General features: G+C 47.5%; 1 protein-coding gene across 1 annotated transcript in view; it reads left to right on the top strand.

Annotated features, from left to right (window-relative positions):
* LOC148506590 (uncharacterized) overlaps positions 1-13249 on the top strand; it is an 88973-nt gene that overhangs the window by 57177 nt on the left and 18547 nt on the right. The window contains exons 20-23 of the mRNA XM_088446663.1: positions 1947-2076; positions 3354-3593; positions 5197-5309; positions 7765-8069. Coding sequence (XP_088302789.1) covers positions 1947-2076; positions 3354-3593; positions 5197-5309; positions 7765-8069 — 788 coding nt within the window. The remainder of the gene's footprint in view (positions 1-1946; positions 2077-3353; positions 3594-5196; positions 5310-7764; positions 8070-13249) is intronic.

Raw genomic sequence — 13249 nt, forward strand, 5'->3', positions numbered from 1 at the left:
TGGAGGGCATCCACTAGACGATTTTATCCCTGTCCAACCTCTTAACGATTTTCCCTTGAAGTTTCCCTTGAAATTTGATCTTCCACTCTGAACAATTTGCAAAAGATTTGCAAACGATCTAACGATAAACTATGTTGTTTTAATCTGTGATTGACAGCTTTCAGCTATAGTGGGCAGATAGTGGTTCATCGTTTGATCGGTCAGCGTGAACGATGTGTAAACGATGTGTAAACGATTTGTAAGCAATCAAGTGAAATTGACCTGCATGTTCAGTCGATGGAGGAGACGATCAAAAGACCAGCGAGAGCGCACATCGTACATCGTTAGAAACAATTACTGCACGATTTGCAAACGATTTTTAAACGATTGAACGATAACGATATCGTTATCGTTCAATCGCCTGCTAAAATCGTCTAGTGGATGCCCCCCAGACTTAGGGGTACATTTGTGGTTATGCGGTTGTTTTGCTGTACATCAATGACAGATTGAAGCACCAAACCAATAAGTTTACAATTCAGCATTTTTATGGTGATTTAATCGAGAGCCAATTAACCTACCGGTATATTTTTGGATTGTGAAAGGAAATCAGAGCACCCAGAGAAAACCCACGCAAGCACGGGAGAAATATACAAGCTCCAAACAATTAGGGCTGTGGTGGGAATCGAACCCAAGACCTCAGTGAGGCAGTAATGCTAACCATTACACAAACTGTGCTGTCCCACATTCTAATGTCATTTCTCTCCTTGCTAGCACGCTGTTTGAACTACCTCTCCTTTTACAACCACCTAATTGTTTTTGGCTTGCAGCTGGTTCTAAACCCGGCATAGTAAATCTAAAGTATTTTTCTTCACCGGGTTTAATCTTAGTAAATCTACGGACTGCAATCCTGCCTGTAAACTGAAGAAAACCACCAGGATTTCAAACCAGCTGCTTAGTAAATATACCCCTTAGACTTCAATTAAGAGATGCTCTAGAATGGAATTCAGAGATATTGTGCACACCAATGGATGTAATTCTGCAATCTAAAAATCAATTTAACTAGTTCACTTGTTTTACTACTTTAGATGTGGTGGAGCTGGAGCATTGTATTAATGTAGGCAGTAAGTCATGTAATTATTACTGACCAGCATATGCCGGTCCATCTAGGTCTGCCCGCTGTTCTGCACCATCCAGCCCCCCCCCCCCCCCCCCCCACTCTGTCCTGTCCTCCCTCCTTTCTATCTGCACTATGGAGTAGAGCTTGGAACTGTGTGACCCATGACAGACATTGTATCGAGGATAAGTAAACACCATTTGTTTTTCATTTAATTTAATCAAATTACACCCAAAACTATTTTATTTATTTGGGGTGATTTTACAACTCTTATAAAAGGCTAATCCTGCTTGTGAATAGGATAATCCTGCCTGTGTAAAGGATAAGCCTGCCAGTGTAAAGGATAATCCTGCCCGTGAAAAGGATAATCCTGCCTGTGAAAAGGATAACCCTGCCCGTGAAAAGGATAACCCTGCCCATGAAAAGGATAACCCTGCCCATGAAAAGGATAACCTTGCCCATGAAAAGGATAACCCTGCCCGTGAAAAGGATAATCCTGCCTGTGAAAAGGATAACCCTGCCCATGAAAAGGATAACCCTGCCCATGAAAAGGATAACCTTGCCCATGAAAAGGATAACCCTGCCCATGAAAAGGATAATCCTGCCCATGAAAAGGATAACCTTGCCCATGAAAAGGATAATGCTGCCCATGAAAAGGATAATGCTGCCCATGAAAAGGATAACCCTGCCCATGAAAAGGATAACCCTGCCCATGAAAAGGATAACCTTGCCCAGGAAAAGGATAATCCTGCCCGTGAAAAGGATAACCCTGCCCACGAAAAGGATAACCCTACCTGTGAAAACACCTTTATGCATAAATCTGTCAGATTTAATTATATTCCTTTTTTTATAGTGTCCCCATGGTTACCACGGAATGACCTGTGCAGAGAAAGACCCATGTCTATCCCAGCCTTGTTACCACAATGGGGTCTGTGTGCCACAAGGTGGGAGCTATCATTGTGTATGTCCTTCAGGAACGCAAGGTGAGTATTGTAAGATAATAAGAGGGCACAGGTAGGAAGAAGATAAGAGGGCACAGGTAGGAAAGAGATAAGAGGGCACAGATAGGAAGAAGATAATATGAAACAAGTCAGAAGAATATAACATGACAGGTAGGAAGAAGATAAGATGACACAGGTTGGAAGAATATTCGAGGATACATATAGGAAGAAAATAAGAGGGCACAGTTAGGTAGTAAGAAGGTAGGAGGTCATAGGTGTGACAAGGAAGGAGGTCACAGTTGGGTAGTAGGAAGATAGGAGATCATTTTAAGGAGGTCATAGGTAGCAAGAAGGTAGGAAGTCGTATGTAGTAAGAAGGTAGGAGGTCATAGTAAAAAGGAGGAGGTCATAGATAGTAAGAATGTAGGATGTCATAGTTAGAGGGTAAGAAGTTAGGAGAGCGTAAGTAGAAAGATGGTAGGAGGTTACAGTTAGGTAGTAAGAAGGTAGAAGGTTATGGTAGTAAGAATGTAGAAGGTTACAAAAGGTAATAAGAAGGTAGGAGGTCACATTTAGAAAGTAAGAAAGTAGTATGTCATTAGTAAGGTAATTAGAAGGTAGTAGGTCACAGGTAGTAAGAACGTAGGAGGTCACACTTGTGTAGTAAGAAGTTAGGAGGTCACAGATGGAAGGAGGTCATCGGTAGTGAGAAGGTTGCAGTTAGGTAGTAAGAAGGTAGGAGGTCATAGTTAGATAGTAAGAAGGTAGGAGGTCACACTTAGATAGTAAGTAGGGAGGAGGTGACACTTAGTAAGAAGGTAGGAGGTCATAGTTAGATAGTAAGAAGGTAGGAGGTCACACTTAGATAGTAAGAAGGTAGGAGGTCACTCTTAGATAGTAAGAAGGTAGGAGGTCATAGCTAGATAGTAAGAAGGTAGGACGTCATAGTTAGATAATAAGAAGGACACATTTAATTAGTAATAGTAAGTTTGTAGTAAGAAGCTAGGAGGTCACAGTTAGTAAGAAGGTAGGAGGTTACAGTTATATAGTAAAAAGGAGGTCACAGTTATGTTGTAAGAAGGTAAGAAGTAATAGTAAGTTTGTATTAAGGCTGTGAGTTCAGGTTAATGACAAGACAATGTTTGATGTATAATTTGGGGTTATAGATATGGAACGTATAGAGACTGTATTAGAAACTGGAGCATTGCAGCAAAGTAAAATATTCTTCTTTACATTTTGAAAACAAAGGACACTAGGGTTACTAAGAAAAGAAGTGTCAGCTCTGCAGGCTGAGGTTTATTCCCATTTCTCTGTATCAGGAGCCCAGTGTGAAATCAACATTGATGAGTGTGCAACTACTGAACCCCGCTGTTTTCATGGGGGTACGTGCAAGGATGAGGTGGGGCACTACACATGCCTTTGTCCCCGAGGGTATGTGGGAGACCGCTGTGAAGGTGACGTGAATGAGTGTCTGTTCAACCCCTGTGACCCACGAGGGACCCTCACCTGTGTGCAGCTCGACAACAGCTACCAGTGCCTATGTCACCAGCATTACACCGGTACAGCTTCCCAGCCTCTTTCTCTAACTGTTTGACCATTGCTTTCTGGTAGGCTTACCATGGTATCCCTTTATACCGGGACACTCATGAATTACACAGGTTCTGTGGCTGGCTCACTTCACCTGCATTTCACCTAGTATTAATCACCCACAGAACCCGTGTGAAGGCCCCCATACATCCACAATGTATTGGGCCAAATTCCCCGATAGGGTGTTGGATTTCACCATTTCCCCGATGAATCGGTGTTAATCGATGGCCGGCCGGTGGATCGCGTTTCCGATCTGATTGGGGTATCAGTGAAACGGATGGCAGATGTATGGGGGCCTTAATTCTTGAGTTTCCCCAGTTTAAAGGGATAGTATATGCTAAGCCCATTTCTATGTCATGTACTGTATATAGTGTTAGTCTGCATTCACGGCAATGTATGCATGTATGATACAAAAATAAGAAGCCACTGCAGTCATGCAACATGGCAGCACATGGAAACTCTACTGTCCTGAAGTCAGCATAAAGATCTACAATAGCTAAATAATTGGCAAGAGTGGAGCACAGTGTTTCAGATCAGGTGGAGGGGGTGACGTTGGAGGACATGCGAGTCGACCTAACATACTTGTGATCCGGTATTATACGTAGTAGCCAGCAGACCATCAGTATCAGTTTAATGGGCAGAAGTAGCTTTCAACATTTTGGACTAAGGACTTCATTCAGAGTCGGTCACGATGCGCTCGTAACCGACTCAATGGTTTGACCTGCGCACACGCAGCGGCCGCACTTGACCATCGCGACCATCTCCCTTAGCGGTCATTAGAGCTGTGGGTGTTAACCCACAGCCTAACGACCGACATGGAGGCGGCCGTTCAGGATGCAAGCGGCCGCCCTGTTTCTGAGCGACCGCTTGCATCCTACGACCGCCTCTGAATGAGGCCCTATATCTTTGGGGCTGCAATGATGACATGAAAGTAACAACTGATGGGATATGTTTTTATTTCTCCATCTATTATATTGCACTGACTCTCACTAGTCTGTGTTTGTGCAGTTTTGTATCTGAGGGCCTGATTCACTACGGAGTGCTATTCTGCTTACAGGCACGCAGCGCAGTTGGTAATATCAGCGGTGCTATTTAAATGTTTGCATTCACATTGCGATCGCAGTCAGACATAAGGACGCCCACTTCCCCTTACACACATCCGTATACTAGGGGAACATAGCGAAACCATCGGTAACATCGGACCCATATGCACGCTTGCACACGCCCTGACCGTACTCAGAAATTGCTACCAGGCACGCATGCTATCAGTGCTATGGCTGCTTATGGCCACACAGTGGCTAATTTATGCACGCCCCTGCAACGGCGTTGCAACACACTGACACGCCTGCGTTCGCGCGTCCACCACCCACAAACGGCACTTCCTGTCAATCACTGTGCTCTGGGTCTGCGTAGCCTCAGCATTCGCAGTTCCCATCGCAATTGCTAGTTCGCGCACGGGCACTGTGATACATATGCATGCGCAGAGCACAAACATCGACCGATTTTGTGCGTGCATATTAGGATGTGCGTTCTTTGCTGAATCAGGATCTGAGTCTTTTATCGCTGTCTCCGCAGGTCAGAGATGTGAGCAGACAATTAATTTGTGTGATAATAATCCGTGCGCTCATGGAGGACTCTGTGCAGTTGCTGGGAACACCCCACATGGATTCACCTGCAGCTGTCCACAGGTAATTATCTCTAATTAGTCATCAGTAGGAAAATTACTGCCATTACCCGTTATTGCTGCAGTTCATCTTAGAGTAATTACATTATGCTGATGAATTATTTTTCATTTGACAAGGGGCTCTGCACTTAGAGGCAAGAAGTTTGCCTGCTTCTTGTTCCTATATATACATAATAGCAGATAACGGTGGCACTACAATTATTGTGGAAAGTACAAATCCTATCATGCAGATGGATCATGTACCTCCACAACAGCTGGAAAGCCCCAGGTACACAGGTCTCCAATATAAAGCTGGAGAGGGATGACTTGCAATGAGTGCCATGAATGTCTCCTAATGCACCATTCACAGCAATAAACTGCTCCATCTGCAGAACACCTATAATAAACATATACTACAGTATATATAGTCTGCTGGCAGCACGCTCTCCTACTAATCCCAATGAGTGCTATTTATTATACCTCCCAATGGTCCAGGTTTTAAGGATAGCCATGCCAAGGCACAGGTGACTTATTAATTACCTCAGTCTTTTGATTTAACCATCTGTGCTCAAGCCAGTGGCGGGCTGGGCCGGGGGGCAGGGTGCCATGTGCCCCCCGGGCCAAAGGCGCCATGCGGGCCGCGGGCAGACTGTGTCTCTGTGACACAGGCTGCACCGCGTGTGTAGCGCTGACCGGACGGAGTTCGGTCAGCGCTACACTGACTAACACACAGTCGCCGGCTCCGGCAGCTGTGTTTGTTTTGATCAGCAGCCAATGAGAGTCTGACAGACTCTCATTAGCTGCTGCTGCACCCACTGCAGGAGCCGATCCATCTTCCGGTTCCCGCAGTGGGTAATGGGAGAGGCGGCATGACGTTTCTCCCATAATGCAGAGCGGCCCGGCCCGGGAGGTCAGACGGAGGAGCAGATGGCGGCGGCGGGAGCGGGGATTCAGGTAAGTATTTTTTTTATTACGTGTGTCTACTGGGGGGGGGGCTGGCACAACAAGGGGGAGACCACTACTGGGGGCACTGCAAGGGGGGACTACTACTACTGGGGGCACTACAAGGGGGGAATACTACTACTGGGGGCACTACAAGGGGGGAATACTACTACTGGGGACTACTACAAGGGGGGCACTACAAGGGGGGGACTACTACTACTGGGGGCACTACAAGGGGGGGACTACTACTACTGGGGGCACTACAAGGGGGGGGACTACTACTACTGGGGGCACTACAAGGGGGAGACTACTACTACTGGGGACTACTACTACTGGGGGCACTACAAGGGGGGGACTACTACTACTGGAGGCACTACAAGGAGGGGGACTACTACTACTGGGGGCACTACAAGGGGGGGACTACTACTAGGGGCACTACAAGGGGGGACTACTACTACTGGGGGCACTACAAGGGGGGGACTACTACTACTGGGGGCACTACAAGGGGGGACTACTACTACTGGGGGCACTACAAGGGGGGGACTACTACTACTGGGGACTACTACTACTGGGGGCACTACAAGGGGGGGACTACTACTACTGGAGGCACTACAAGGAGGGGGACTACTACTACTGGGGGCACTACAAGGGGGGGACTACTACTAGGGGCACTACAAGGGGAGGGGACTACTACTAGGGGCACTGCATAGGGGGGAGGGGACTACTACTAGGGGCACTACATAGGGGGGAGAGGACTACCACTGGGGGCACTGCATCGAGGGACCACTTCTGGGGGCTCTATATAAAGGGCAATACTGCTGGTACTGCATAAGGGGAAGACTACAACTGGGGCCACTATTTAAGGGACACTGCATAAGGGTTATCACTATTGGAGGAACTGCATGGGGGGTGGACTGCTACTGGGGGCACTATATAAGGGGCACCGCATAGGGGGTACCACTATTGGGGGCACTGTTTAAGTGGCTTACTACTGGGGGTACAAGGGGCACTGCACAGGGGGGACCACTACTGGGGGCACTGTATAAGGGGCACTGCATAGGGGGGACCACTACTGGGGGCACTGTATAAGGGGCACTGCAATAGGGGGATCACTACTGGGGGCACTACTGGAGGCCTGCATAAGGGGGTCCTCTCCTAGGGGACAGGGGGGCACTGCATATGGGCACCACGACAGGGGGCTGCCCTTTATTTTTACTTTACATTAATCCCATATGGACCCGCCTCCTCCCTGGAACACTTGTAGGGGGGGGCGCCGTAGCACTCACGTTCTTCGGGCACCCTGGCTACACGCTACTCCTCTGCTAGGGCCGCCTGCATGCATTTGCCCCCCAGACTAAAAGTTGCCAGCCGGCCCCTGGCTCAACCATAGATATCCTTAAAACATGAACCGTTAGGGAGCCTTGAGGGTCGAGTTTGGGAACCACTGGTCTAGAGTTATGCTATCTGCATGGACTGTCGGTGCCTGCTTACCTTGTATACTGTATGTGATCTCCTCTATCATTTTTGTCTTTGTTTAGGGGTATTCTGGCTCCACCTGCAGTGACCACGTATTATCTTGCAGTTCCTTCCCTTGCTATAATGATGGAGTGTGCAATCTGGGTATGGAAGGGCTCCCCAGCTGTACTTGTCTCCCTGATTACACAGGACCACAGTGTCTAGAGCATGTGGGGTTCTCCACCTCCTCTCCTCCCCAGGGACCCTGGGAACACTGCCCTGACCTGGCGTGCAGGAGGAAGTTCCGAGACGGAGTGTGCGACAAACAGTGCAACAACAGACCCTGTCTGTATGACGGCTTCGACTGTAATGTCACACGCACCTGCAAGTGAGTCAGTGTGCCTGTGCTAATAGTGTACCTGTGTCACCTATACACCGTGCCATGGTCCATTAGTGGGTGCAGCCTTTCAATTCACTAAGAGCCGTATACAATTTGAGCGGACCCGCGATACTTTCCGCCTCCCGGACTTTTCGCCTACATCGCGTGTTTTGCAGGCGGAAAAGTATCACGCGCGTGCCCAGTGCCAGATTAAGGCCCTCATGGGCCTGGAGCTGAAATTTACAAAGGGCCTATTGCGTGCTGCTGCAGGGGGTGTGATTACTGATATGGGGGTGTGACTAGTGGTGTGGGGGTGTGGTCTGGGGCGTGGCTAACACCATGAAGTATAGCTACCCACCTACATTCAACTGTCTCAATCTCCCTACCCTCTTTGATTATATGAACCATATACCACCTGGTTTATTAATAAAATACAACAAATTTTACTAAGAAAGTGTTTTAACAGAAACATATCTGAGAATTGCTAGTTTCCAATATCCACCATTAATATTTACAATTATACAATATTTACAAAGTAAAAGGTGCAGAACATGAAGACATAATAAATAATACTAAATAAATATTAAATAAAGCTAAAATAATATGCACATTATTAAATATTAAATAAATATGAAATATGTGAAGTGTGACTGCAAAAATGGCTCCATAAGTATAGGGCCAAACTGTAAAAAGGTACACTGTTTGGAATTTGGTACATAGGGGTCAGACCGCAGTCTCCACAAAGAGTGTGATCGGGATCCTGCTGCACCATTGTTGGCCCAGTGTCAGTATTTTAGGCCCTCATTCAGAGCCGTACGCTCTGAGCAGAGCGCACGCTCTGAATGAGGGCCGGCCTCCATAAAAATGGAGCGTCCTCGTGGACGCTCGTATAGGCTGTGGGTCACCACCCACAGCCTATACGAGCGTGCATTTTGATGGCCGCGATGGTCGTGACCATCGCGACCATCGAAACTGCGAGCCGGAGCCTGCGGTTGAGGTTTTCTACCGCAAGCTCCGGAGTGATTTTGGCTCTATCAGAGCCAAAATCACTCCCACTGACATCACTAGTGATGTCAGTGGGCCGGCTTCTGACGGGAGGCGTTCCTGTGGGAACGCCCCCGTCAGGGAGGCACGCCCCCGGCACGCCCACCAAAGGGGGCGTGCTGTCAATCAACATCGACAGCACGCCTCCTTTGATCAGACACAACGAGCGAAGGACTTTCCTTCGCTCGTCGCGTCTGGCGCATGCGCACGACGGAGCTCCTTCCGTTGTGCGCATGCTCAGTGCATAACATCGACCCACTTGCGAGCGGACAGCCGCTCGCGAGTGGGTCTGAATCAGGCCCTTAGTTTGGTAATTATTATGGACCTGATTCACTACGCATCGCAATATTGCGTACGCATGCAGTTCAACTACGATAGCAAGCCAAACCACTGCGATCGCAATGCATCCTCAGCACTACATAAGGACGCCCACTTTACCATAAGCACATCTGTAATACTTAGCAGAATAGCGAAGCCATCGGTACAATCAGGTACCATCGCGGCCTCACGCACAGTAGGACAAGTCCTGACCTTACTCAGTAATGCTAACAGCCACGCACGCTGAGACCTCACGCTGAGTATGGCTTCGCAGTGACTAATTTATGCACCACCCTGAAACGGCGTGCGAACGCAGTGGCATGCCTGCATTTCCCCAACCACCCCACCGTCACCACCCACAAACAGCACTTCCTGTCAATCACTCTGCGATGGGTCTGCGTAGCCTTCGCAATGGCCGGTTCGCGCCCTGTGATGCGTACTCATGCGCAAAATGCAACAATCGCCCGATTGTGTGCGTAATCGCAATTGCAATCGGTAATGAACCAGGCCCAGTGTTTGTATGCAACCTGATAAAAATGTTAATCTTTCACCTCCCTTCCTATCTCAAATATTAAACTTTTATTTGCCGTTGTCCCAGACATGCAAAAATCAAACATGCTCTCTATATATATTCATATATATATATATATATATATATATATATATATATATATATATATATATATGTATATATTTCTATATATTTTTATTAACATACTTTTTTTATTATATATAGATATGTATTTTTATGTATATATAAATATATATATACATATGTACTAATATAGATATATATATATATCTGCACAGCATATATAAAATGTATATATATATACACACACACACACATTATATATATACATATATATATATATATATATTAATTAGTATAAATGTGTGTATATATTATAAATATTTTGAGTACACTAATTCTGCTCTCCCTGCATTATGTGTACAATGTATACTACTACAGTATACACAGCAGCAGCCAGGCAGCCTGGCCAGCAGGACTGACATGTACCTTACCTCAGGACTGCCGGACCACCTTCACACTGAGCTGCTGTGTGTGCCTGCTGGGTCTGCCCATGGCCATACTGGTGGATATAGCTGGGGGCGGGGCTGGCTGGGCTGCTTCAGGCTCTTGGTGCGGTGGTGGCGGACGGCAAGCATGTGACGTCACACGCAGTGCGTCGCGTGGTGCGGAGGCGGCACTGCCGATTGACTGCGAGTTAGTGGTGCTTGAGGGCTACTAAAGCCCTCCGGGGGCCGCAATCATGTTGTTGCTTTCAACTTTGAGCCACAGGTGCCGCGGGTGGGGTGCGCAGCCAGGGGGCGGGGCCTCGGATAAGCACTGCAGGCTGCTGTAGAAGGGTAAAAAAAACCTGTCTGTCTACAGCAGTGCACACAGGCACAGCACAGATCCTTCTGTGTGGGCCTATTCTGATTGTGGGCCTGGAGCTGTAGCTCCATCAGCCCCATTAGTAATCCGGCCCTGCGCGTGCCCGCATTTTCCCGTATTCAATTTGAAAGTAGGCGAAAAAGGGTCCCGGCGAAACTTAAACAAGCGGAAAGTACTGTCAGATTTGGGGAAATCAGCCTGACGCCCCCGAAAAGATGCTCTGACATGGGGGTTCACTATGGTACCCCCCTGATTTGGCTTGCTGAAGGTATTTGGTGTTTTTAAACGGGCTCAATAGCGTTTTTCTATAAGTGGTGAAGAATAGTATTCTGGAGGTTTTTTTGCAGAAAATAACTTATCCCAGCAAGTTTGGGGTACATGAAAACGGGGGCCAGCATATTTTAAAGTTGCTAAATTTAAGTGAAAAAAATCTTGAAAAATCCACCTACTACAAGCACCTGCAATGAAAAAAAACCACCTGGGGCATACTTGGGGACCCCCTTGGAGTCTAGTACGCTAGTTTTTAACTTTGTCCACCCACATTTTTTTTTTTTCGCCCCCAAAATGAAATTTTTTTTGGGGGGTGTTAAGTGTTTTTTCAAATTTTTTTGCCGCATTTTACCACTTTTTTCCGCCTGCTATTCATAGGCCAAACTTTTCCACCTATTACATTGCATTGACTTTCCGCATAGGGGGAAAGTCTTTCAAATTGAATACGGCGATACTTTTCCACTTGGCGAAATGACGTCATAGGCAAAACTTTTTCGCCGATTCCGGCTTTTCGCTTCAAATTGAATAGGGGCCTGAAGGTGTGAGACACAAAATGTATATTCCCTTATGTTAGGTCATCTTTATATTAATTTTCCAAGCACCTGCTGCTCTAAATAAACAAATGACGATAATTATTTTTTTCCTAGCATTTGCTATTGTTTCTCCAACACAACCACAATTTTATAGTGTAAGTTCCAAAACCAATTTCTTGTGGTACAGGAGGAAGATGAAAGGCCTGCAGTGTAATATCCAGCGTCAGGAGATGTCCGCACTTTTCCTGCCATCTGAGCTGCTGCGAATGGCCTTATATCACAGAGATAAATGAAGGAGAGTCATCAGTGACATAGGGCATGATTCAGACCCGCTCGCAAGCGCATAGCGCTCGCAAGTGGGTCGATGGCGGGGTACTGCACGCGTGCTGCACGAACACCCCTGAGTAAGAGAGAAATTTTCACGCTCCGGGGTTCTCTCCGGGGCTGTCGATGTTCCTGCAGGAGCGCCTGCCGTTTGTGGGTGGCCCTACTGACATCTCTCATGACATCACTCGTGATGTCAGCAGGTGGACTTCCTGCTCTAATAGAGCAGGAAGCTCCCTGGGGCTTGTGGCAACGAGACCCTACCGCAAGGGTCTCGTCGCAAGCCCAATGGTCGCGACCATCGCGACCATCAGCTGGGCGCTCACTAAAGCTGTGGGTGGTCACCCACAGTTTAGCGAGCAGCCAGGAGGCCGGCTCAAAAAAATGCCCTGATTCAGAGCGAGCGCTCTGAAAGAGCGGCCGGCTGTGAATCAGGGCCATAATCCATTCAGTGGTGCCATTAGGTGTTTTATTTTTGTAAAGGAACTGAGAGCCTAATTCAGACCTGCTCGCAAGCGCTGAGCACTCGCAAGCGGGTCGATGTTGCCCGAGTGCGCATGCGCACGACGGAGACTGATCCGTCGTGCGCATGCGCGAGACCCGTCGCTCCGGGTCTCGCACCAAAGGGGGCGTGCTGTCGATGGTGAGTGACCGTCTGGTGAGTGACCGTCTGCGTCCAGCCCCACTGACATCACAAGTGATGTCAGTGGGAGTGTTTTTGGCTCTGATAGAGCCAAAAGCACTCCGGACTTGCGGACAACGAGACCCTTCCACAAGGTCTTGACCATCGCGACCATCTTTTTGGCCGCTCGCATAAGCTGTGGGTGGTCACCCACAGCTATGCGAGCGGCCAGGAGACCGCTCCAATTTTAGCTAGGACGGCCCTGATTCAGAGCGAGCGCTCTTGTCAGAGCGTCCGGCTCTGAATCAGGCCCTGAATGTATAGACCAGATACCTCTGTTGCTACAGCTGTTGAAGAATTGCAAGCTTCTGTGCACCACCACTATTCCGTCCATCTCCGAAGCAGGCTCTCTGTCTGTATGTTCTGGGTCTACATGTCTGTATATATTGTGTGCATTGTGCTGAGCATATAGAAAATTACACTCAAGCAATACAATAGTAAGTAACATACATACACAGCCATACAAACACATCAATACACAAAAACACACACATGGAGAAGAAAACACATGCTTACTGTGCAGGTTAATACAGGGAAAATTTGAGGAACAGATATATACATACACACTAATAGCAACAGGTTGATGCATACAAACGCACATGCATGTAGAAGGGTAATG

Source organism: Taudactylus pleione, unplaced genomic scaffold (assembly GCF_031769625.1).
Source record: "Taudactylus pleione unplaced genomic scaffold, aTauple2 ptg000400l, whole genome shotgun sequence".
Lineage (NCBI taxonomy): Eukaryota > Metazoa > Chordata > Amphibia > Anura > Myobatrachidae > Taudactylus > Taudactylus pleione.